Source organism: Callospermophilus lateralis, chromosome 16, assembly GCF_048772815.1.
Source record: "Callospermophilus lateralis isolate mCalLat2 chromosome 16, mCalLat2.hap1, whole genome shotgun sequence".
NCBI lineage: Eukaryota > Metazoa > Chordata > Mammalia > Rodentia > Sciuridae > Callospermophilus > Callospermophilus lateralis.
In genome coordinates this window covers 62,086,406-62,113,979 of record NC_135320.1, presented here as the reverse complement: position 1 = coordinate 62,113,979, position 27,574 = coordinate 62,086,406, and the positions used below count along the sequence as shown (strand labels likewise).

At 36.8% G+C, this 27,574-nt stretch overlaps 1 protein-coding gene across 3 annotated transcripts in view; it reads left to right on the top strand.

Moving 5' to 3' along the window:
- Positions 1 to 27,574, top strand: part of Angpt1 (angiopoietin 1) — a 225,511-nt gene that overhangs the window by 101,251 nt on the left and 96,686 nt on the right. For all 3 annotated transcript variants that reach the window (XM_076835897.2, XM_076835896.2, XM_076835898.1), the window contains exon 2: positions 25,940 to 26,095. In XM_076835897.2, the coding sequence (XP_076692012.1) occupies positions 25,940 to 26,095 (156 nt within the window). The remainder of the gene's footprint in view (positions 1 to 25,939; positions 26,096 to 27,574) is intronic.

Genomic DNA, 27,574 nt, shown 5'->3' with positions numbered 1-27,574 from the left:
TTCCTAAAAGCACCATTGTACACAATAATGACAACAACAACAGGATGGAAGAGGACTTCTACCTATTTTTTTTAAAACCAAAAGATTAAAGTGTGGTAAAGCCCTATAAAGTTTGATTTATTTGAGGAGTGACTCTGTCTCAGATTGACTTCAAAATTCACGTGAAAAACTTTGAGGTTATTGAGATCGACTAGTTATAGTTAGAAATCTGCTGGATAGATTTTTATCTGTCCAATTGGCCATGAGACTGGGTCACCTGGGACCCTGGGTGACCCAGCACTGGAGTCAGATCTGGTAACCCAGGTGTATTCTTAAAAAGAAAATATCAAAGCTTATTTTGGATAGATGTCACCTTTAGGAATTAAGTACATCTAAACTAAAATATTAGTTGATGTTTATAAATATTAAATTTGGGGTCATCTTTTCTTCTGTCCCACCCACTTCTCTGTTTTTCTACTTTTCTTATCAAGGCTGTGTAAGTGAAAGCTTTGCCCTTTGAGTCAGGACTTCTCAGGTTCAAATCTCATTTCTACCACTTGTAATGTGACATTGTCTCTTACTCACTTGAGCTTCATTTTCCTAGTCCAGAAAATAGCAAAAACAACACTCACATTGCAACCTCTGAAGATTAAATGGGTTAAATATATAGTCTAGTTTTTCTGGTTACCAAATTCTCCTCTCACATCTTCCTCCCTCCTTTCACCTCTTCAAAGACCCAATACTTTAAAATATTATACCAAGTAGCAATCTTTAAATTTTCCCCCAATGTGTTGCCATTTTTAGGAGATAGATTAGGTAGGGTTTGGAGATAGATTAGATCTCACCCTCTTCTGGTGAGGCTTACCTATTATGCACAGCAGATTTCTATGGAAAGGCTCATGATGGGGGAATCTCTGTTTTCAGCTTTATTTATGCCAATGTCACAAGGCAAACTGGGGAGGAAATTCATCCTGTTCATTTTTGAACAAGACACCAAAAAATGTCCAGTATGCTTATTATATAGTTATTTTGGAATAAAGGACAAACAAAAGCTATATTTCAACATTAAAAAGATGTTGATATATACTTAGAATGTTTTGCATGTGCCAAAAGAAATAGAACATTCCCTTGCAAAAGTGTGTACTGAAAAGAAATGAAACAAATGGTCTTTATTTATTTATGTAAGGCTAGACATTGGGTATATTGCATCATTTAAGCTTCATCCTCACACTTCATTACCTACTAAAAATGGGTGCTGCTTGTATTTGTATAATCAGTGATGAGCTGTGTTTTGAGACAGAATGGTTCAGATCAAGAATTAGAAGGAAAAAAAAAAAAAGAAAATTGCACTTGATCTTTTGGAACATTTAGAGAATATTTGCTTCAGAATTAGAAATTTCCTCAACTCCAAGTTCAAAAACTTAGACATACTGTATTTTTCAGACATATACAACCACAAATCACATGTTGATAGCTTGGGGAAGTGATATTTCCAATAGTTATAGAGTATTATTTATTTATTTTTATTATTTTAAAATTTATTTAGACCCAATAAAATTCAGATTTGAAGGCTTCTACTCTTGGATTTTCTCTTTCTTTAGTGGGATAAAATTCAAATTCCTTCAGCAAACATTAAACACCTGCTGCTACAGTTTGGCTGGGCTCACCATATTTCTCACTACTTTCTAAAGGTTCTGGCTAGAGTAGAATATTCATTGCTATCTCCTACTGTGCCAAAAGGAAGCATGCATTAATTTTTTGACTTTTTTGTCATTATAAAGCCTTTTTTTTTCCTAATGGGAATTCCCTCTCTATTCCTCCCTAGACATTCATCAGGATTGAACTTAAATTCTACCTTTTCCATGAAAATTTTTCTCTTTTCTGCAAATTACAGAAGTCCCTCCTACAAATGAACTCCTACGATTCATATACTTCCATAATGCCATTTTTTTTGTTGAAAATTTTGCTAAACTTTGCCATATACCAAATCCTGTTATTCCAACCATATGGTATATAATTTGTGGCAAGAAATATGACTTTAGTCTTTTTTCAATGTGCACAGCATTATTGTATGCAGAAACATAGGCACAGAAAGTTAGGTATGGAAGGAAGAGAGCATTATAGTGATATACTCTGCTTTTTAAAGATATATGCAAGTATGTGAGGGTTTAGAGGAGTTTTGAACTCTTGAAATGTCTGTTTTAAAAGGTAAGTTCTGTTTGGACAAAAGGAATTAGAGTTTGAGGGATAGAGATCCAGGTTACATAAAGAAGACAGGAGGTTTCTTCTTAGAGATTCTTCTCTTGTGGCTCGATTTCCAGAATAGTTAATATACTAATCCAATTGGGTCATATTTTAGAACAGTGAATGGTATATTCTAGATGATGGAGATGGACTGCCTTAAAACTTTGCACACTTGAACACAGTTCATTTCCCAGCCTCTCATTTGTTCTTATCAGGTAGTTCCTTATTTCTTCTGCTCCCCCTTTCTTGTGATTGGAGCAATAGCCTCTAAGTGTTCACCAGCAATAAGACTTGGAAATTGCTGCTCCAACCACATGGAAAGTACCAGCAATCTTTCCTCTCTATAGTCTTCTATTCTTTCCTTCACACATTCATAATGCTGAATCCTACCCCGGGTAGGATGTTCCAATATGGGGCTTGACGGTTATTCACTCCTATTCCTTTCACACATGAGTGCTCAGCACATTTGTGGGTTCTACCTCCTGTGATTGATAGGAGGATGGTGGAATACTACCATTTAGTTTTATTGAAGGATGTGCTGGCCTTACATTTCCGTGCTAGACTTTATCTGAGAATACTGTATTGGAATTTGGCATAAAAGTCCAACTACTAATAACAGAGAACTTACTTTTCTCTTTACTATTATCCTTTGGTTTTATATATCTATAGGGTGGCTCAAAGAGACAGTCAAAAGAAGGATTTAAGTTTTTCTTTCTGTGTAGCTGAATCCAATCTGATACTACTCTGATTTCCACCAGAATTTCTAAAAGAATAGGTTTCTCTAGACCCTTTAAGGGGTCATGCTGGGAAATGCAAGTCAATTCTTTCGTCTATAGTTTTGTGTCCCCCTTTATGTGATACAGTGTTTGTAAAAAAAGATTGTTTCTTGACCATTAGATGGAAGGTCATTTGGAACCATAAGCAGTCCAGAACTGTCCATGACTAAACCAAATTCAACTTCTTATAGAACAAACAATGCCCAGCTCCTACACCAAGCATTGCAGTTTAGAGAGCTAAAAGTGTATTGGACTTTGGCATGCCTGTGGCTGGGTAGCGTTTTGGGGACAGATCCTTCAGGACTCTGTGGTGACTTCTGGCCAGAACATACAGTGCATGTGAGCATGTTGGTTTAATTTGTTTGTCTTTTTTTAGGGCATATTTCCTCATGAGAGCTGCTATTTCATAAAGTACAATTAAATGTAAATATTATACTTTCTAATCTTATAATAATTTCCTGATAAATATACCTGATAAACCGGTCTGTAGCATTATATTTCAGCCTACTGCCATTGGCTTTCCTGGTCTCAGATTTACTTACCACAACTATATTTAATCACACATTCAGGACAGAAATAACCTGGTCTTAATCCATTCAATAAAAAAAAAAAAGGTTGGCAAGCTTCTTTTATGAGTAAATGGAAAGGGTTTTGCAAGGCAGTATATATAAAAAAGAAACATTAATCCTAACCCTTCACTCTCTTAAATGGGAATTAAGGTCAACATTCTTAGAGCAGCCAACTGAAGTGGTGCTAAGTTCAGCAAGTCTTTGGTAGGGAAACCAAACAGCTGGCTTTCAGTTGGAGAAACAAAACATTTCAAGAGCTGGGTGCTAGAACTGGTGCTATCTTTCCAAGCCACTTCTCTTTAATCAGGTCATTTCTTTTCAGAGAATACTGAGAGGGCATTAAAAAAATCATCATGTTCATCTGTTCCATTCTTTATTCCCAATTAAGTTCTAATTCATTATGAAGCACAAATAAGTCAGATTTTTTTTTTTTCTGAAAGCCTAGGCTGTTCCCTAGGGGAAAGCTAGGCCTTTAGAAATACATGGTAAGTCTTTCAGTCCATCAGAAATCACTGATGCACTAAATATTATATTCAAGACAGTCTCCAGAAAGAAAAGCTTTCAACAAGATGGAACTTATCAGACTCTTTTGTTTGAGGTTCAAGTGATAAATAGTCATTTTTTTCTGGAGAGAAAAGGCTTTCATGAATAATCCCTCTTAGACTATATCATTTCACTCCTTAAACTGCCATCCCTCACTTCCAACAAGACAGACACACACACCACAACAGTGTCTGCTAGCCAATTCCCAGAGTGGTCAGTGTATGGTTTCATGTTCCTGCATAGCTTAAAATCCAACTTCTGTATCTTATGTATTATGTTGTTACTTACAAGTGCATTGGCAAAATGACAGAATTCCTTCAAAAATCATCTATTTTCTTTAGATGTCTCCCAATATGTGATCCAATTCATGAAGATAAATCTATTTCAAATTGACTAAAAATAGTGCTAAAGTTAATTCCCACTCAAGAGAGTAGGGAATTGAGATACCGAAAAGAACAGTTAGCAAATGGAAAAGGATTTACACTTTGTCAAAGAGGCCATTTTTAGCACCTTATCACAATAACAATAAACTCTTTGTAAATTTAATTCTGACAGTATTGGGATTATCACTTCTATCTGAAATTAACTGTAGCATGTCTTCCCCATATGTATAAATGTCTCACAAGTTTTAGCATGAAAATAAGCTAAATTTTTAATTACTTGTGAGAGTTTACAGAACACTGCATGGTCATTTGGTGGTATTATACACGTGATAAGGATGAGGAAACTGAGGTAGAGAAAGTGAGCATTATATCTCAGTCACCCAAATACCTTGCTAAGCCCATAGTCAAGTTCAAGTATCGTGCTTGGTAGCTGTAGATATGTACACAACATGCAGACCTAGGGGGAAAATGTATCATAGGTGGCGTTGGTGAGCTATTAACCAAGAGGAAACTACCTTTTGTTATGCCTGCTCACTGGACAGCAGGTGATGGTCATAGATCTGGATTCTAGTTCTTACTATACCACTGAGTCTCTATGAGATCATTCTCTGGGACTTAATGGAAAGGATTTTCAGGAAATGGCTGCCATAATCATTTCCAGTCAGTGTGTGTCTTTGATCCTAATTTATAAGTTTGGCCAAATTTGAATTAGATGATAAGTTAAATAAAAGAGTTAACATAAATGAATAGTTTTATTTTCTGCCTTTTATTAGCATGCAGGATAAGAATAGGATGAGCACATTTGTTTCTGTGGTACAACTGTAAATTTAAGGGAGCACCAGGAGAGTGGTTGCTTCCTAAATGACCTCACATTTCCCCAAATTGTTTTCTTATAGCTTTTATTACATATCTATATACTTGCTCAAATATTGGAAGTAATTATTATTATCACTATTATTATTTTTTTTTTACCAGGAATTGAACTCAGGGGCACTTGACCCTGACCCACATCCCCAGCTCTATTTTTTATTTTTATATAGAGACAGGGTTCCATTGAGTTGCTTAGTGCCTGGCTTTTGCTGAGGCTGGCTTTGAACCTGAAATTCTCCTGCCTCAGTCTCCCAAGCTGCTGGAATTCCAGGTGTGACACGGAGCCTGGTGGAAATAATTATTTTTATCAGTAATTTTCAGCTGGGGATGGTTTTTCATCCAGTGCCTATAGATGCTAACAACTATCACACACAGGATGTCCACCCATACACCTGCCCGTTCTTCAAACCATTATAGTTGTTTTTGCTCTAAGAGTCAATAATTCTGAAATTAAAATTTTTATTTAAATTTATGAGTAAGAAAATGCATTCCTAATATCATAAAACAACTTAAAAATTTTCTAGTAATTTCAGGTTGGCCCATATAACACAGTTGGGATGTATGTATTCAATTTTGAAGTCTCTAGTTGATAATGCTCCTTGAGATACAAAAAGTCAGAGTTTAACTGAATAAACAGTCTTTTAGATAATTAAAATGAGAGCAATCCGTTGGAAACCATTCATTTGTGCCCTGTGTGAACTGAGGCAGTGGGAAGTCCCTTTGAGGAAGGAAGGACAAAGCTGGGTCAATGCCAAGGAAGAAGGGCACAGGGAAGTAGGAGACAGCACCAGAACCCTGGGCACTAGGAGAGAGGGAATTCAAGAAGGATGATGGTGTCCACTTTTGCCAAGTTTCACATTTAATCCACCTGATCCCTGCCATAAGTCACAGAGAGGAATAGGTTTTCAATTTCAACTCTCTTCTTTTTTTTTTTTTTTCCTGGTTCAGCTTCAAGTGGAATGTGAGTTTTAAAATATCCACTGATTGGGGAGAGCGAGAGTAAAGGAGATGTTGACAGATTAATAGATTGGCTGACATATTATTTTATTGGCTACTTGGGATTAGGAGTCTCAGCGATTCGTAATTCGTTTACTAACATCTAGACTGCACTGTGTCGATGACTTGAAACCCTAAAAGTAAACTATCAGATTTTGTACACCATTCATGTTTTTGTTTTTGTTTTTTCTTTTTTCTTTTCCGCCCTTTTCCTTATATTTTTCCTATTATTACTTGATTGTATTTTTCCTGTTAAAGTTTCTATCCTGTTGTGATAGCATCCTGCAAATTTCAAGCTATAACTATATAAATTATTTGTTGTGGTCTAACAAATTGTGTCAACATTTAGTTGCTTTTTATTATATCATATACTTGGAGAGATAGGGATCTGGGGATTCCTTCACTGGGTGATTATGTTTCTGGGGCTGCAGTCCATGAAGATCTGACTTCCCAGTTACATGGAGCATCCATTCCAAGCTTGCTCATCCAGTGTGAGTAAGAAGCTTCATCTCCACTCCATGAGAATCTTCCTAGGGCTTTTTCCAATGCAGCTATCTCCAAAGTGAGCAATGAGCATAAAAGAGATAGAGACAGAAAGAGACAAAGAGAGAGTATACTATGTTTTATGACCTAATATGTAAAGTGACATATCATCTGCCCTGCCACCTTCAACTACTATACATACCAAGTCTAGTGGAATGTTGGAGGAGAGATACCACAAGGATGAGAATTCCATGAAACCAGGATCCTTGGACCATCTTAGAAGCTGATATGGGCTTTATTTAGTAATCAACTGGAGTCCATTCAATACAAAAATAAACTTTGCAATTAATAACTTAATAACAATGACAACTTACTTTGTTGGGGAAAAAAGAGTCCATATTCTTTAAAAAAAAAAATGTTAAGTTCGGTGCGGTGGTGCATACCTATAATCCCAATAGCTAGGAAGGATCAGGAGTTCAAAGCCAGTGTCAGCAAAACTGAGGCAGTAAGCAACTCAGTGAGACCCTGTCTCTAAATAAAATATAAAATAAGGCTAGGGATGTGGCTCAGTGGTTGAGTGCCCCTGAGTTCAATCTCTGGTACCCCTCCCCCCCCCACAAAAAATATATTGAGCATTTTGAGTTTATAGTTACTTGCATATGATAATCTTTAAAAGACATTCAAACTCTTTTAGGTTCTGCCAGAGAAATAGCTTTTGTGCTAATCTAGTAAGGAGTCTGTCTAGTTTGCCCTGAAATATCAACTTTTTACTTTTTGGCAACCAAACAAGTGTAATTCTGGAGAATTGGAGAGAGTGGCATCCAGTCCCTGCTCTCCCATTTCCTGGCTGCACAACCAGAGCTAAATTTTAATCTCAGATGCTTCATTTATAAAGTAGACATTGTAGCTCCCATCTCTGATGTTGTTTGAGGACTCAAGTGACACAATGAGCAAACTATTTAGCACATTGTCAGGCACATAGTGAGAACATAATAACAGTAGTCATGAACATCAGCTTCTAATCCAGTGTTTAAGCAGAACATTATGATCATTAGTAAATTGGAAAATAAGAAATGCATTGAGTCAAACCTTCTTACATAAGTGAAATAAAATCAAATAGTGTAGTCCCTATGAGATTTAGAGATCTGAATTTTAGGCTTCACTGGGTCACTGCAATAAGACTGTTTCATGAAACCTTTCTTATTTGTGTACACACGGATATGTGTGTGTGTTGTCCTTGTCCCCATTTTAATTAGGCTTCTGACTGTGCTTCACAGAAGATGAGACAGTCTTTAACTCCACTTTATTATATGGATGTTTTCTCCTCCAGGAGAACTAAACGTGTTTTGTTGTAGTGTCTCTGAGCGTTTTGGAAGTAGGAATATTTTAATTTCTCTTTGTTAGAGAATCCCTTCCGGTTTAGAATCCTATTTAAAGATGAAATCCTAATGCTCACAGAGCCTTGACCTTTCCGTGTTATGCTATTAGTTGCGCCCCAGGCAAGGACATGGCTCATTGCTTGGTGCCTAATAGCCTCTGGTTGCAGATGCATTGATGGTGAGAGTCACAGGAAACTCAGAAGTCTCAAGGGACCTTATTCATTTGGAGTATTTTTCTATATAGAGCAAGCAGCTACAAGGATGTCTTTGGTTGTGTGATTAAATAAAGAAGTGCTAAGCCCCTGAGGTTTAAGAAATTCTAAACATCGATCTATGTTAGCAGAAGCACTGCTTCTCATGGAGCAGGGAAGCTCTGGAGGCTGCTCAAATTGGCCAATTTTATGGTAATGAACCACACAAATAAATGCTCTTTTATGATGTCAGTGTCATATTTGCATTGTCTTCACTTGGTGTTGGTTTTTATTATCAGTGACTTGAAATGTTTCAGTTTTAATTTATCAGTCTATTTAAAAAATTATTGGGGGGATCCCCAAAGCAAAATCTTAAGCATTTGCAATATTGTTCTTTTCTGGACCTCTGTAAATCAAATGAAAGTGATGAATATTTTTACACTCCATCTATTTTAAATCAGATGTTTAGATAATTGAGTTAACCAAGATGTTTAAAAGATTCTCCTTCTCTCTTTTTTCCCCTCCTGCAATCTTTCTCCAATTTCTGCCCTTACCCCCAGACCCTACACAACTCACAATAATTCTGTGAAGGACATCTGAGAATTTTATTTACTTCAGTCCTTACTTTATTCATTACTTGGCCTAGCAATTCAGAGTCTAATCATCTATCTTTGAAATCATAATCACAGATATTTCTGGTTAAAGTTGCTCAAGAAAAGAGTTCCCTCTGAAGGTTCAAAAGAATTAGCACATGTTGCATAAGATAACTTTCTTTCTTTATTCCCACTGGTCATAAGTCTGAAGAAGTTTTTATATATTCTCTATATATATACTACATATATATATATATGTGTGTGTGTGTGTGTGTGTATTCTCTCTATATGTATCTTATATGTATTATGTATATATCACATATATGTAATAAATGGCTTTCTGAAAATTATATTAAAATCCAGTGAAATAGTGTTATGGTTTAGATATGAAGTATCCCCTCAAAGCCGGGGGATTGTCATATATGAAACAATGCAAGAATTTTCCGTTGTAAAATGATTAGATTATAAGAGGTATAAATTAATCAGTGCATTAATCCACTGATATGGATTAACTGAGTGGTAACTGTAGGCAGGTAGAGAATGGCAGAAAGGAGGTCACTGGGGTTTATATTTTGCCCTTGGTAAATGGAGCTGTCTCTGCTTCCTGGCTATTATTTCTTCAGCTGCTTTCTTCTGCCATTCCCTTCCACCATGATGTTCTGCTGTATCTTGGGCCCAGAGCTATGGAGTTGGCTGACCATGGACTGAATCTCTGAAACTGTGAGATAAAATAAACTTTCCTTCTTTACATTGCTCTTGTCAGATCTTTTGGTCACAGTGAAGAAAAAAAGTCAAACAAATATTATCTCTTTCCATGTGATGCTATACTAAAGCTTATAAATATCCTGAGATAGCATTAAAGGGAAAGACACCTATACTTCTTTAATAATGAAAATTTACAAAACTTTTTAGTATTGAACAGGCAGCTGATCATGTTGACACTCGACTGTAATCCTAGCAACTTGGAAATCTGAGGCAGGAAGATGGCAAGTTTGAGGCCATCTCAAACATCTCAGCAAATTATCAAGACCTTTTCTCAAAATAAAAAATAAAAAGGACTAGGATGTAGCTCAGTGGTAGAGTGCCCCACACTCCCCAGTACCAAAAAAAATTTTTTTTGAGCAGGTAATATCATACAGGAATCTCCACTATGATGCAGTAAGTCCTTTATATTTATATGGCTATGGTTTATGATATAGTTTCATTCTAACTTGACAAAACTGCTTTGACAGAGATATAATTATCTTTACAGATGAGGAAACCTATGCTCAGAATGATTAAGGGACTTTTTGTAGTTACCATTTTAATAAGTGTTAGGAAGCTGGGCTTTTCAAAATGAATTACTTATTAATGTTTTTCAAATTTCCATACCATCTTTTGATCCATTCCTACTGAGTAAGTTTAAAGCTATTTCTTTCCATTAGAACTTGTTACCTTATTTGTCAATGGCAGTGTACTCATGGCTTTTCTTGTTGAATCCTCAAACCATACTATGACATAGGTGCATTATGTTTCCCTTTTTCTAGATTCAGAAGCTGAGGTGCAGAGGAGAAAAGAAACTGTCTCAGAATCACAGTTCATCAGTTGCTAGCCTAGAGCTGTCAGAGCCCAAAGCTTACTCTTCTGCTCATACACCGCTCCTCATAGGTCGCTTCTCACATAGCTGTAAATGTGGAGTTGGCAAAAGGAACGATCTGAGAGTTAATATTAACTGTTGAAGCAGTCAGAACAGGACATTCTCACTTCTCATAGATGCCCAAACTGCTTCTCCTTCCTAACCACACCAAAGTGTAAGTATCTGACACAGCCTGCCAGGTATTCAGACACACATTATTTCTTTTTGATCTTTACATCAAACTTTTGAGATGGTTAGGGCAGGGATAATTGGAATGATGATGTTCCTGATGAGAAATATTGATCTCACAGATGTAAAAAAGCCTTAAAGTTCATATGACTGATAAGTGGAAAAAAAAAAAAAATCCCTGGGATCCCCTGATGACACGCTCTGGGATCTCTCTGTAACACCATGCTAAAGATAGCCCTGCAAGCTGCAGGATGCCACCTGCCTGTGAGAGTTCTCCAAGGCCTGTTCCTCACTTGGGAAGAAATCAGAAGACCATCAAGATTCTTGACTTTTGATGTGAGAAACTCTTGCAACTGGGCTGATAGGCATGGTGTGTATTAACTCCATCATGGGTAAGACGTTCTGCTGTGAGTGCCATTTAACTGTGTGTCGTCAGGGAAATTATTTATTTTACCCTCCATTTTTCTCAGATTATAAAGTTGTGGGAAGTGTGAAAACAAAAAAACAGTGTCCGATTTTCTTGATATAATGGTGGTTTTCCAGCAAGCTTCCCAGACTTTTATATTTAACACATCTCGTGCTGTGATGAGAACCCTTGGTTTCAAGTAGTCAATGATCAAGGCCTCAGTGACTTCCAAGGATCTATAGGGTTTAGGTCCATGGATTTCTGAACATCATGAAAATGATATTTTTCAATATAAAAGAAGTTCCTGATGAAGCTGTCAATGCTGAGAGCACCCAGTTCTGTGTGGGAAGGCCAAAAGACTGAAATGAGGCCAGTGAAGAACAGAATTCCCCCAAATTATGTCTGTGCTTGGTCATGATGAAGGAGAACACTACCAAACTGACTTCTTCTCTATGAGTATGTGGAATAAAAGTTTTGTGGATTTCACAAATTTGGGCATGTTTCAACATTTTATACAGGATATCTCTGTGCCAATGTACCACCTCATAATGATCCTATCTGTGCATGTACTTGACTTTTTCAGAAGTCCAGAACTAGGCAGAAGTGTATGTCTTGCATCTTTATATCTCCACACCACCAGGCCTGCTAACATGGAAACTATACAAAAGTTTCTTAGTGTTGTGCATTGAACTGTGTTTATCTCATATAAGAAAATAATACACATGCTACATATATACACATGTATACTCATATATACACATGTATACTACAGGTATACACATACATATGTAATAGAATCTTGATTATATATATATATATATATATAAAGTATGATTGTATATATACATATATGTATAAAATATGTATATATATAATCTTCAAATTTCTGTAAGTATATTCTTCCTCTATAAATATAATTTGCTATTAACAACTCAAAACTTTCAATCAAAAATTATTTTATTTTAGCAGTTTGAATTCAGATATGATTTAATATGCATTAATTTAGTAAACGAAGTATTATTTCTAAAGAATAAAGCTTATTTAAATAGAATTGATTCAATTTTGTTGGATAAGTATTAAAAAGCAGCTTCTTAGAAACCATTAGCTAAGAATAAGTTTTATATTGATATAAGTGAATATATGAATATCAGATATTTTAATTTAACATTTATGTTTACTTGAAAGGGTGATGGTGTAATGAACAGAAGAACAAGAATCATACTAATCCCTGTGACTAATGAAGATGTTTTCCCTGTTCTGATTGAACAAATGAAAGAAAACACTAATGCTTTTCAACAAGGGTAATTAATGTGCCCATAAATAGCATATTGCTATGGTGGTGAGGAAAGAATAAGTCAGCTTGTCATATAAAATAATTACATTACATATTTATGCTGGGTTAGGAAGGTCTCTAAGGTCCCAGTGTACACTGATCTAATCATTCTTTCAGTATTCCTAAGCATGAGAGACAAATAAATTTTTCATTGCATTTAGGAACGAAAAATCAGTATAATGAAGGCTTAAAAAAAAAAAAAAAACAGTTAGATGCTGATAATCAACTATTAGGTGTCTTTATTTCTTGTCCCGAAACTGATGACAAGAAGATGCCTTTAGGATCCTGACAACATGGCAAAGCCCTGTCTTTAAAGGGGGTGGAGAGAAGAGAAGAGAAGAAGGAAGGAGGGAAGGAAAGAAGGAAGGGAGGGGGGAGGGAGAGAGGGAAGAAAGGAGGGAAGGAAGGAGAGAAAGAATACAAGAAAAACAAAAAGTAGTGCTCGCTCAAGGAAACGTGTCAGTGGACACATTGTAGCAGGAAAAGGCCTATTTGTGATCTTTGCATTAACCAAGGAGCTAGGGCCAATTGAAGTGAAAAGAGAATGACAGGGACTTCAGAGAGACTTGAGTTGGAACACTAACTCCGACATTTGGGTTCCATGCCTTTTACCCCAGAACTTGACTTCTCAGAACTTCTGCCTTCTCCTCCTTCTGATATGGTAACCATACCTACTACACACGTTCCAACCATATCTAAAACCTTAGTTCACTGACTGACCCACAGGAAGGGTTCAGTAAACAATGGCAGGCTTCCCCTTTGGTAGACACAACCTGTAGCTGATTCTGCTATTTTTTTTTTTTTTTTTACTTCCATGAAGTCCAGGTATTGTGGTGGGGGATGTTGAAAGGTGACAGGAGAGGAGGGAAACTTCTGGGTCAGTGGGGTACATCTAGGGACAATAGCAACCATTTTCTGGAATTGTTCTGCCTAGGCCCACCCCTAAACTCTGCCAGATGTTCATAACTTTCCCACCACGAATGAATGCACTCTAAGCATATTTCTTTCTCTCATTCTTTTTTTTTAATAAAAAAAATTAAATTCTCACTTTCTTACAGTGGAAAATGCCAAATCATTTCAAGGAGAAAATATAATTCACCTGTACTTCCATCAGCCAGAGATAGGCACTGTTCACAATTCAGTGTTTCTTATTCCATGGCATATAAATGTGGGTCTGTATACACTTACCATAATTGAGAACATACTAAATATATCATGTTGTATACTGCTTATTATGTTGAGCAGAAGGGTTTTTTTTTTTTAAGCCATGGAAAACTGGCATTTTTTAGTCATTTTGTACCTTAAAATATGGACTACAGAGTCTTTTCAATGGAAGGCTGCCTAAAGAAGTTGGGCGGGCTATCTTTGTAACTGTGGTCTTGGTTATTTTAAACTCTTAGTGTAGTAATTTATGTTTGAGAAGAACTACAGAATCAATTTTTAGTTCTGGTAACTTGTTTCCTTTTCTTTCTCAACCCCCTAATTGCTCTCTCTGGGAAATAGCTATTTGCCAAAAATAAAAAATTATTCATTTGAATTCTTGAGATACAGCCTTTAAATGCGGAGAGATTCATCACACAGCTTTCTTTCAGCTCCTTAGTGAAGAAACCCCCGGGGTTTTTGAGAGTCTGAGAAATAATCGGATCCTTCTTGCATCTGAGCTAGAACTTAGGATAGCAAGAGTCTGATAGACTTTGTACTCTTCTCCAGAGAAAGTCAGGACTTAGGGTACAAGAATATTTTATGAGTTTTTAGACTTCCTAAGCCTAACTTGTGAAATTCAGAATAAAGCCACACTGCTAATGTGTTTAAATCTCAAAATATAATATCAGTTTAAAATAATAGAGCTGAAGCCATATCATAAGGTAATGTTTTTGGAAATGTCAAAACACAGTAAGATAGTATGGCATATCATTGAGGGTATATACCTATCCAAAGCACATGTGTCAAAGTGTGACATCTGTTCCACATATATAGTAGCACCATAGCATGTATTATTAATTTCATGTGATTTTAAAATTGTTTCTACAAATCCAGGATTTAGATGTTACAATGAATTAAAACAATCATATTTTAGTTAATGAAGAATGTAAGGTTTTTCAATTGCTCACAGCTTGTTGAGGATGGGAACTAAATCAGGAAGAATTCTGGAAGATGACCTACCACTCCCAAACCAGTTTAATGAGTCTTTTAAACTGACTTTTACAAAAATCATAAAATTTTCTAGAGTGATAGTACTCTGGCAGCACATGGAGTAATGGGAGCAGGTGTTTGCAGTTTCTGATGCTTGGCTTTAATCTTCTGTGGTATGTAGTTAACTTTCAGAGAGACTAATTCATGACAATGGTAATTTGCACTCCTGTCCAATAGCATGTGAGGTGTAACAAGTATCACCAGGACACCAGGAGCTCATGGTGGAAGAAGAAACAATGCCCACTATTTAAAGCACTGTGAGCAAAGTGATTTTGTCTCATTAGGGATTTTGTCTCATTTATGAGATGTGAGCAATCATGATCCCTTTCTTAAGCTTTGAATGACTATTTCCTTCCTAGTAATTCTGCCAAGGGTAATTTAAGTAAGAACTACTCAAGAATATTGTTCAGGAAAAATTCACTGGACCTCACACATAATGCATTGAATGTTTATCATACAATGACACTGATAGTTTTATGCCTGTACATATTGTACATTCTACTGAGTAATCCCATATTGTAAGAGAAAGAGCATGCACGCACGCACACACACACACACACACACACACACACACATTTTTTTCCATTTGTTTTGTGTGCTTAAGCAGAAGAAATAAAATTCAAATTCCCATAAACCTAAGAGATATTGTAGAAGAGAAAGATGATAAATAGAGCTTTAATTCAAGAAAAGAAGAAGCATGAAGGGCAAGGAAACAGCCCTAAAGTCAGCATGTTAAATGGAGGTTTTTTTTAGAATAATATTGGATTTTAAGTGCTGATGTCTTGCAAGTTCAAGGAAGGCATGGTAACAATTTCATGTGAAATACCAGGTTAAACTGATGGCAATGTTTTACCTAGTAATGATATTACTGAAAAATCTACAAATCCCTTAATTATTAAGGCTTTTGAAATTCTTTTATTAAGTATCTTACTTCATCTGCTGAGTATTTGAATTTCACAATCCGTCCTGCAGTGTTTTATTTAATACAGAAGGTTTCCTTTAAAAGCTCGCCATCATATGCTATTTGTTTGCATCATTGTCATTTGCTATTGGAGGGAAAAATGTAGTTTGCAGAAGATGCTTCTTAGACAAATTATCCCACAGAGAGTCTCTTCTATCCCATGGATCCCCACAACCTACTGTCTGCTAGGGTGGTCTATAGTTCAAATGTCAGAACCTTTTTTATGTGAACCAGAATATATTTTGAGTGGCATGCACCAGGTTAAGTTGCATAAGCAAGATAAGCAAGAAGTTGAAAAGTTTTAAATGAGAGGCAGGCATCGTTACAATTTTCTGTTTGAAATAATATCTTGTTTGGTTTTAAAAGATCACTTTTATTGTTATAAAAACAGTTTCCATCAAGTTGCTTTGTGATTCTTCCATTTTTCTGTCATCAAAATTTAAAGTTGGAATTTTGGAATAAGATTTCTAGGTTGTTAGGCAGAATACTGGAGCTTCCCATGATATTTAAGTAGGCAGTTTCTACAGTAATTAAATATTACTGTATGTAGTTGTTAAAAAAAAAAACTGTTCAGAAAAAAATGAGGATTTTTAATAAACTGCAATGAAATCAAGAGATCCACAAAATATGGATATGTCACCTGGCCCTCCTCCTAGGTTGGGAATCTGGGGTTATCACACATATAGGCATATGTAGGTATGGGGTATATATGCATGTATATATACATAAACAGAGTACAAGCTTATATATATTATTAAACAAGTGAACTTTATGCTTGGTATGTTTAGAAATACAGTAAAGTACACAGAAATTATTTTCCTGAACCTTGTACGTGGATCTCATATTAAGACTCCAACATCATGCCCTTGCCCTCTGTGTGTGGTCTCAGTGATATGCCCTTGCTTCTGACTTATCTTTTGATTTCCTGAGAAACACATTCCAGGAGGGCACAACCATCTTGTCCAAGCTAGTGTAGATCCTTGTGTCCTTTTTTGTTGTTCTTTCTTACCTCCACCCCCACCAAGTTTCCCAGGCCTAAATTTTTTGATATTAAGGGAGACATAAGAAATGTTTGTCCTCTCTTCCATACACATTTGGGACTGCCTCTGGGAAGACTTCCTTCAGTCCTTCATTTAGAGGGTGGTTCCTTCTTTAATCCTATCCCATGAGGCAGGATGGACATTTGTACCTTCAGTCCAAATGCAAGATGCTTACGTTATAAATAGTTTTGACAAACAGGGTTGAGTTCCATTCATTCTTTTGCTTTTTCTGTATGGTGCAGTGACTACTACACAGTTAGTTTTGCATGTTTTCCCTGAATTTCACTTAAAGACTTTCTCTACATTGAGATGATTGAGAAGAGAAATGGAGAAGATCACAGTAAGACAATGACATTATATGATCCAAAATGTGAGGATACTTGATTTAGGCCTAGGTACTTTTGTACCATTTATACAGTCTCATTGCCATTCAAGAGGGGATTGGTAATAAGTGCTATTATGATATTTCTTATTTATAAAATCAATTGGAGATTATTGGTATTTTCATGTAAAAACGTACTACTTTATGCATTAGTTTATTTATCTAGTTTGTATTGAGGACCCACTATGTGCCAGGCAGTGATAGTGAAGTAGGAGAGACCAGGCTCGACACCAAGGAACAGCAGGAAGTAGGTTTACTGGCTGCAGTCAGGTTCAAAGGGGGGCTTTTCGCCTCTATCAAATCACCCCTCTGAACCCCGAGTTCAGAAAGCTTTAGAACTTTACACCCAGTGTGTAGTGGGAGGGGCTCAGAGGCTCGCAGTCTGTAGAAGTTCACATAAAAGCAGCTTTTTCCAGAACAGTGGAACCTGGGTCTGGATACAAGATCAAGGGCCAGGACAGGGAGAGTTCTCCTCCTCTTCCCTCCTGTCTGCTTGCTCCACAGGATCTGAAATGCAAAGGCCTCTAAGGAGGCCTCAGGTGAGTATTTCTTATTGCATCCTGCCTCTGCAGTACACCTCAGGCCTGTAAACCCTGTTGCAGAAGTTCTTGGTGGTAGTCTAAGAACAGTTATGGTAGGGGTCTCTGGAGAAGCTTAGTTAGATTTTCCATGAAGGAGGGGGTGCCAAGTTGAATGGACAGTGTTCACCCTAAAGGAACTAATGGTGGACTGAATTGATAGGCAATGCGGTTATAAAAGAAGAAAAAATAAATAAAAGAGGCACAGGATGTTCTAGAATACAGAGGAAAGGCATTGCAGAGAGAGGATTCATAAAAGGCTTCTGACAGGAGGAAGCTTGAACTAAGTTTTTAAAAATAGAACTTAGCCCCAGAAAAGGGAGAATAAGGTGGGCAAGAAACATTTTCATCAGAGCAAAGTCATGTACAAAATGAGTATTGAGCAAAATAAAATAATTCGTGTTTGACTAAATACAAATAACTTGGGAATTTGGTGTTTCTAGAGCACGGAGTAGAGAATCAGAGTACAGATTGCCAAGAATCTTCTATGCTAATTAAGGGGTTGTGTCTTGAAGCCCAGGTAGTGGAAACCACTGGAAAAGTTTTAAAAATGGACTAAGAAGGCCAAGTTTATATTTTAGATACATCCCTCTAGCTAGGTTATGGATGAGGGATTGGAGGGAGCAAGGCAGGAGTCAGGAGACCAGTTATGGGGCCATTAACAAATCCAGAAAGAAAAGTTATGAGTCTGACCTTAGTCATTGGCTGTGAGGATAAAGGAATATGGTTGAAAGATGGGGAAAGGCAGAGTAAGAGACCTAAGCAAATGTCAAGAAGTAGAAGCGACCCGATCTGGTGTTGATTGGATGCAGGAAGGGAAGGAGAAGAATTGTCAAGATGACTCCCTATGACTTGGATGAATGTATAGGTGGCAGTGGTGGTATTCATGGAGAAAAGAAACATGGAAAAAAGACTGAAGAAAGATGAAGAATATATTTTTGACAGAATGGTGCCTGGGAATGAAGCGATTCACAGATGCTAACTCTTTTTCTTAAAACAGATGTGCCTGCTTTAGAGACTTGAGCCAGGACTTTTCTATTGTGTTTTTGGTATCAGTGTTTCCTTACCACCACTAAGGATATGTATGTTATATATGTTCGTATTTCAATTTTCTATAAAAAATTAAGATTTAAATCTTATAGCCTATATTACTCAATAAAGGCAGTTTCAAATCAAGGAATTTGAAAGCTTCAAGAGTTCTTAGAAATAATCTAACCCAGTCTCTTTTATTTCATGGATGAAGACCTTAGACCAACCTTATGTAAATGATTTACTCAAGTTCATGGTGTAAATCTATGATTATTCCTGCATTATCTATATCCTGACTCCTGGCTGAATATACTTTTCCTATATCATCCACCTTTAAAATTATGCAAAGAGAAAAACTGAACAGAAAGAAATGTTCTTAAGAGTTCATGATGGTTACACTTTCCTGGTGTGAGAAGGTGGATATAGAAGAGAGATGCCAGGCTAGTAAAATATGTTTTGGCACTGGCAACCTTTCATTTGTTTATACAAAGAGAGTATGACTTTTCTGGGTCTTTGCCCAGCTCTAGGGCACTGCGTATGACTCTGGCAACTTTCAGCAGCCACAAAAATGTCATCTTGAAAGAGTCATGGCCAAGAAAAATGATTGCAAGGGAGTTTGTTCATCTAGGAAATTCTGGAATGCCCTTCACAGTTTCTCCTTGTGCTTCAGTAGAGGTGTTGCTGGGAAGCGTATGTAGGTGATAAAACCAATATCTGCTCACATTTTTAACATCGGTAATTGTGTTTCCCTATTCAGCAGAGAGAAGAATATGGAAAGAAATATAGACAGTTGGAGTTATACTCCATCACATTCACCTACTCTAGTAAGATGATCCATCCATTGGTGCACAGCTATTTCCTAGTAAACTCAAAATGTCTTGATCTTGTAGTATCTGGCACCAGGTTCAGGTCACAGTGTGCATTTCTCACATGCATGCCTAGATTACACTGAGCCTACATGGAGTGTAGAAAGCCTGGAATAACTTAGGAGTTTGGTCATGCTTTTTGCCACTTGTTGGAGTGATGCATATGAAAAAAGAATGAAATCAAGGGGTTTCTGAAACTCAATGACTGAGGGGCAGCTAGAGGCATTAATGCTAGTAAGCAGAGTCCAGAGAGGGAAAACTGGGTCCCTAAAACTGGAAGCATGAACTGGTATTGTGAAAGGGGATCTCCAAATCAGGAGCCAGTAGAAATTAAGCAAGTAGCAGGAACCAGGGAATTGGATAAGAAATGCAAGGCTGGCCAATAGTATTGGCAGCTTTCCGTTGGCTCAGCCTGCTGCTGTGAGTCTGAGTTTCCACACTCTGAGTGGTCACAGCCTGGCATCTGGCATTAATTAGCTGTTTCACCTTGCTTTCTATAACCTCTCTGAACCTCAATCACTATGTCTATAAAATGAAATTCTTGGCATTTATAACTTTGAATATCTCTTTTAGCTCTCTCTCTCCTACTAATGGCTTCAGGTACCAAAAAGAGAAATGAGATCCATTTCATGGACACCAGCTCTGAAACTGTTTCAAATGTTAGCTAACTAGATCTATTGTCTAAAAAGACACTGGTACTTTTCCATTTGGTAAAAGAAACAGTATATTGGAGATCTAAGAATAGAAATTCCTGCAAATAATGTACTTGGCCTCAGCCATCTCTTTTTATAAGGTCATAAACCCAGGTAGAGTTGCATTCTCAATATTACTACTGATTTATGAAACAATGATATTAGATAAAACCATCAACATGTAAGGCATTTTTTGCATTGTTTTACCTTTTTATTGTTTTTCCATATTTAACCTTTTACTTTATTTCATGGTGATTTTGCCATACCTGAGTAATACCATATGCACCAACATTCAGTGAGGGTCCACTTAATCTATGACATATTTTAAGTCAACAATGCCTTTGTCAATTTTTATAGGGTTTAAAATGTTATTTTCTTAAGAATTACATGGAGAAATTATATTCTTTGTGTATTCAGACATGCTCTGGTTTGAGAGATTCCTTGAAGTATTCTCTTGGAGTGAAGTGACAGAGAATATATTTTACCTGCAGGCCATGTCATAGTCTGACAGTCTTGATCAATGAACATGAAACACAAAGGATTTTGAGAACCTAGTAAGAGAGCTCCCCCAAACTCTTTTTTGTTATTCTCTAGTAGTCATTCAGCAAAAGACAAGAGACAAGTGATTTAGGAGTGAACTACAAATGATTGATAATCTTGATTTCTTAGAAACTCTTTTTTCTATTTTATAATATTGCTTGTCACATAGTCATTGGGATATTTGCTTTCTCACTACCTAAAACATTTTGCAGGATATTATGTCATCCATCAGTGTACAAATGTCTAAACAACTTAAACATTATCTTTGAAACAATTTCACCTTATTGTTTCTATCACTTTCACTTTTCATATTCTGTCTGAATACTGTCTGCTGTCAGAATCAGCCTGTAATATTGGTGGCAGTTTGCTGGTATTTTACTGGTGATTTTCTTTTTTGGATGAAGTACAACTTGCTCGGCAATCTGGCCTCTTTCAAAGCACATACCAGCTCCGCCACCCACTTGCTGTGGGATCTTAGACAATTGACTTACCTTCTCTGAGTCTCCATTTCCATATTAGTGAAATGAAGAAGTTAATATTTACAGCGCCTAGATTGTTGTAACGATTCAACAAACTACATATTTGCAAATCCTGGTACACATTTAGCCTTAGTAGAGGCGTAGTGTAGAGGCGTAGTGTGTCCTCACTCCCTTTGTTACATTTTGTGCTGGTTTATAAGAAACAAATAAACTTACATTGCTAAGAAAAATGTCCTCTTAAGACAACTTAAAAAAAAAAAAAAGGATTCTTTGTATTAATAGTGCAGCAGAGTGAACTCTCCACATGCCTGGGCCTGGGCCCTTCATCTGACTTCCCATCCACCTGTGTAGCGCAGAAGAGTGAAGTTGATCACCTTCTGACATTGCCTGTTTCTCTCAAAGGAATAAGTAGATGAATTCTCAAGAGCTGATTACAAATTAAATCACCCAATTATTCAGCTAACGCACCAGTCAACCAGTCCAACAACAGAGCAGGAACCATGTCCTGAGACATGATCTCAAGTTATATAAGACCTCTGATTCTTGAACTATAATGGTCTCAGTACTCCCTTTGTAGATCTAGAGAGGGAGCATCAAGTCAGATTATGTGTAGGAAAGCTCTTTGCAAACAGCCAGTCACTTCACAGAGGTGATGCTACCTCCTTTCTTAAAAATCATCATTTCATCTCATTTAAAACCATATGCTACATCTCCTTCTGAGTCTTTAGCCAATACCTTATAAAACTCTGGAGTGAGACACTGAGCAGAGCAATATTGTCAAAAAATTTTATGATTCAACTTCAAAGCCTCCCACTTTCTAACTCCTCAGCTCTTATGGTCAGCAATGCTCTAAGCTTAAAATACACCTATTAGATGTTTGAGGTAGCCGTATTTTCAGCAAACATATTTTTTTAAACCACTAGGGAATACACAAATACAATCAAATTTGTTACAAATCTTTCCTGAACCTGGCTGGTATGGTACATCAAGTTGGGTTTCACAGTTATACATCTACAGAGGAATGTCTAGAGATAAGATGAAAGTAACCCTCCTTATTAATCACACATTGTATATTTGACTTCTGCCTCCCCGCTCAGCCTTTAAATCAACTACATCTGGTTCTCTTGCTACTTAAGTGTGCCATTACCTTTTGCATTAAAAGGCAGGTACTCCTAGAGAAAGCAGCCCCATTTGATTAAAAAATAATTAACTAGAGTTATATTCATGGCAGCTTCAATGAGAATTTTAGGATTGGTTGTAGACCTACTTTATTTCCACAACAGGGTTAGCAGAACTGGGAAGCTCTTTGTGGTTTGATCAATGTGTACATGAAACAGCTATTTTCCTTTGCTTATTTTACTTTTATAGTTATAAAGAAAAGCGCAGTGGTACTGAATGGTCAACAGCTGACAGGTCACAAGGATTGAAAAGCAACTGTTGCTTGCTGTAGTCACCTTATGCCAGAGGGTGTCCTCTGGGAAGCTGGGGACTTATGATTGTTTTTATACCCAGAACATGTTGACCTCTGGCAACTGACTCCTGCTAACTGACTGCATAAAAATTGATGTATAATTGTCAAGTAAATTATGCATTGGAGTGCACTGATTAGCAGATTCTTTCTAAGGAGGGAAATCTGCATAAAAATCAAATTATAATTTTGAAATTTTATTTTCAGCAGGAAATCTGACACATCACTGTTAAGTCTGATGGTCTAAATAAGTGCTAAAGAAGTTTTATCCTTTTGTGAACAAAACAGGAAGGTTGCACTAGGATGTAAATTGAACATTGTTGTCTTCATTGAAAAAACCTTGTTTATATATATGGATCAGGTGAAATGTGCTTAGCAACCCTGCTAATTTACATTCTGGCAAAAAACTGCTCATTTCACAAACAGTTCTTGTATAGGAAGTTGTTCTATGATCCACATTTTGAAAAGCATTTATCCTTTGGCTGAATCAGAGTTATTTTGGAAAGCTGTCCTAAATATATGCTATCCTAGTATATGCCCTTAAAAACGTATAGCATGTGGTAGGTACCTCTGAATGCATTCTGAACATCTCCTCACGTGCTCCTGTGTAGTTTTAGCAAACACTGAAAGTTAGGAGCTATGTAATAAAATGCACAATTAGGTGATGCTTGGCTAAGTAGGTCAGTTGTTAAGAAAGTGGGTTTTGAACTTGGGGGTTGAGTTCCTGCTTCTTGTTGAGCAAGTTGTTTAGTGGTTTCTAAGCCTGTTTCATCTGTAAAGCAGCTGTAACATGTGGATATGTGAGGTTAAATTCACTGTGACATTTTTATTTATTAAAGGACAGTGCTTAGCTGTCCTGCTGCAGAACAATGTAATTGATAACTGTCTACTGTAAATGGCAGGGTTCATCTTCTTAATGGAAACTTGTCTACCATTTCTTAGGATATACATATTCATAAATAGCCCTAAATTCTCTGAATAAGCAAGGAACATACAGCGAATGTCTAGCTGCCTAAGGCTTCTTTTGCTAAGCAGCTATTGAATACAGCAGTCAAAATTCTTTTGGTTTGTCAGTGTTGAAGACATAAATAAATTTGACTGAAGGAAAAGCAAGACTTGGCGGTTCAGGGAAGATTTAGATTACACAATTGACAACTCCACGTCCAAGGGAAGACCTGACTAGAAACATCATGGCTGGATGCAGGTGCTTGAAAGATATCCTGTTATCTGTATCAAACCTGGGTCACTATCTATCATCTATTTCTCATTATTATTTTTTTTTCTGGATTGTCTTCATTCTTAGGCTTGCTTTAGTTTTTATGGTGGCAAAATTGGGCATCGTCAGGCATCTATGTTATCAGCTATTAACCACAGAGGAAGAGGAAGTTCTTGTGTAAACTAGTTTGACAAAATGCCAGAACCAAGATTTAATGGCCTTGCTTACAATATCTTTCCATTCCTGGACAACCCACACTTGCTAAGTAAGAGTAGAACATTGTGTTTTTCCAGACTTAAATATGTACCCCCTTCTAAAGTTGGAGTGGATCAACTCTACCCAAAGCATCTGCTTTGAAAAAAGAAAAAATGATAATTTCCCTTAAATATGTTAAGGGATGTCGCTAGGAAAAAGAATACAGGGATGTGGAATCTAAATGATAGATGTTTACTACTCTGACCGACCTTCATTCTTCTACCCTTCTCATGTTGCTTAAGTATGTTCATTCAATTGGAATGAAGTCAAGGTTTGGTTTAGAGATCTTCCATTTTGTTAAGATAATTTTCAGATATTTCTTCTGATCAATTTTGTATCACAATATGAGCTTCATACAAAGCTTCCATTTTTGTTAGGTTGGGGCAGATTCATATTTGATAAATAGAAGTAAGCGAGAGATGATGTTAGAAAGTGAACTGCCAAAATTTCGCGAAGGGGAATTTACATTTAGACTGTATTTATTACATGATAATAATGTTACTATGGATTATAAAATAGTGGATGTATTATGGTTCACTAAATCAGTAAAAAATCACGTAGCTGTTAATGATTTGGAACCCGGCTCACTATGCACGACTTGGCAGAGCTATCGAGTGGTAAAAAGTGTTGGTATGAGTTAAGGACTTCGGCACTCAAGTCCAAGTCTGGCTGTTTTTGTGGTGTGTGGCCTTGGACCTGACTTCTCTGGGATGCAATTTCTCCATATGTGTAATTTGGTAATAAAATGCAGTCGCCATGCAGTGGTGGGGGAGAGTGAAGTGTACTGACAGGGAGATACAGACTTCTGCATTTTTCAAACCCTGCATGTGCTTAGCTTTATTCTCCCAGGTGCCTAACAAGATCCCTTGTAGTAATTCACTTAATCATTCCTTTGGCCCCTGTGGTACCATTTATTTTACAACTTCAGTGTACTCTTAGATGGCATCATAAAGGAACCAATTTTACCCCAGGCAAGTAGGGCAAATGCTGCTTTATGGGCTACACTTTCAGTGCCTATTTTTGAGCTTGCAAAAGAGCACAGAAAATGCTTATAGCTCACTCTAGGGATCTGCAGCTCATTCGACACATCCTTGCCTATGTTTTAATATTCCTTAAAGGCTTTCATTTTGGGAATATACTTTCCTCCCTCTCCTTGTCCATTTCCCCAGGGAAGTAGGATATTTTATTTATCATTACAAAAATGGAAGGGGAAGACTGAATTTCTCTGAGATGAGTGGTCAGCATGGTATAACTAGAAGACCAGAGCACTAAGATTTAGACTGCAACTATTTGCTAATCTGGGTGACCTGGGGTTCATCCATCCCTTTCCCTCTCTGATTTGGTTTCCTCAGCTATAAAATAAAAAGAATAAGGAGGCTTGTTGGGCCTAGTTTACATCTTTGCTGTGAGGGTTAAATGAGATCATGTCAATAATAGGAAATCACAGTTCAAGTGCATACTTCCATTATGATTGTGATTATTATTTATATGTATCAGTATATTAGGAGTTTGTTAGCAATTGGATTCCTGTGTGCTCTGCTTCCTTTTTCTCCAGCTCCCAGAGACACAGAACATCCTTGCCAGATGGCCAGTTTGCCAGCTGTGTCTTGTTTTGTCATTGTAAATATTACATGCCCCGACTGGGAGACTTTGCTTATAATCTAGTATACTTTGTCCTTTATCTCTTGCAGCTTGAGAATTACATTGTGGAAAATATGAAGTCGGAGATGGCCCAGATACAGCAGAATGCAGTTCAGAACCACACAGCCACCATGCTCGAGATAGGAACCAGCCTCCTGACTCAGACTGCAGAGCAGACCAGAAAGCTGACAGATGTTGAGACCCAGGTACATACCCAGGGCTGGAGTCCACACACTCATCGAGAGGGTTTTTTTTTTTTTCTTTTTTTCTTTTTTTTTAACCTCCCTATCCTTTAGCTTGCTCCGTAAACACAGAGCACATTTCAGCACAGAGATTGGAGAAGCATATGCATTTTTGTTTATTGGTAATAACAACAATGACTGCTTGACATGCTATGCATGTTTCTTTGGACTTAATGAGGATTGGTATATTTAGCTTTGTGTGGGCTTGCAATAACAGGGATAGTAAAAGACCTAATCAGTGTTTAAGTTCAAATAAACACTGCAGCTACCAATTGTGATAGGATACGAGTGGAACAAACTAACCATTTCAGACAAATCAGTGCCTTTGATATGCTTTTAGGAACTGTCTCATTTAACACTGGTAATGCTTCTCTAGCTGTAATGGCACCTGAAGAGGTTTTATGCATTTATTGGATTGAAAGGAAAACCTCAAATGAACTGATCAGGAGTGTATATATATTTACAGATATAGCCTCCCATTAGGGTCAATGACATATTTATTTGAGTACAAATCAGTAAAACCAAAGGATGCTTTTAATTATTACTGCCACAAAACCAAACTTACAGTTTACAGCAAAGGGCAAATACATTTTTAATGACTAGAAAATAATCTCTTGGTGCCTCTGAAACATGGAAATAGCTATTCCAGTTATCATTCTGAAACTCAGGGGCTGATTCTGTATCAATCATAGTTGATTTTTGAATGAAATTGAAGTAAATAAATGCAAACAATAAGGTGCAACCTTATTTCTTTTTATTTTGTCTGGGTTAGTGGGATCACATCATACATTGAAAGATCATGATCATTTGTATGGATAGAGATCGTATGACACAAACAACACTCCATGCACAAAGGATACTTGTTAAAACCATTTAGAACAGGCAAATCAGCGAGTTTGATTGATTTCTCCCACAGATACAGCTAGTGAATAGAATTCAGGGCTCAAACTCTCATGTTCTCATCTCTTTTCTATCCCTCTTGATACTAATAATTAACTAATCAAATAGAACTTAAATGTCCAATTTGTTTAGAGAAATAAGTCACATAGCTTTCAGAAAATATTTTTGTTGCACAGTATCATCAGCTAACTATGGGGAAATGGAGGGAGGAAAAACCACATTGTAATAAAAAAATTACATGACTTAATCTTTTATTGTCACAGTAAGTGTGGTGATCTATATGCTTTGACAACTTATGGTATAAAATAATGTGACCATATTTTTTTTCTTATTATTATTATAAAATGCTATCTCCTCCAAAACGTTTTCATATGTTCAGAAATGGAAATATGTAATAAACCCTATTTGACTGCACACTTCACTTTTTTATATATTTGTTATAACTCTAATGACACACATGACAGGGGTTTGTTGCATTTTTCCATTCCCCCAAGCCCTCATCTTAAGTTTTTTTTATTCTCCTGCCACTTAGGAGTTGGAGTT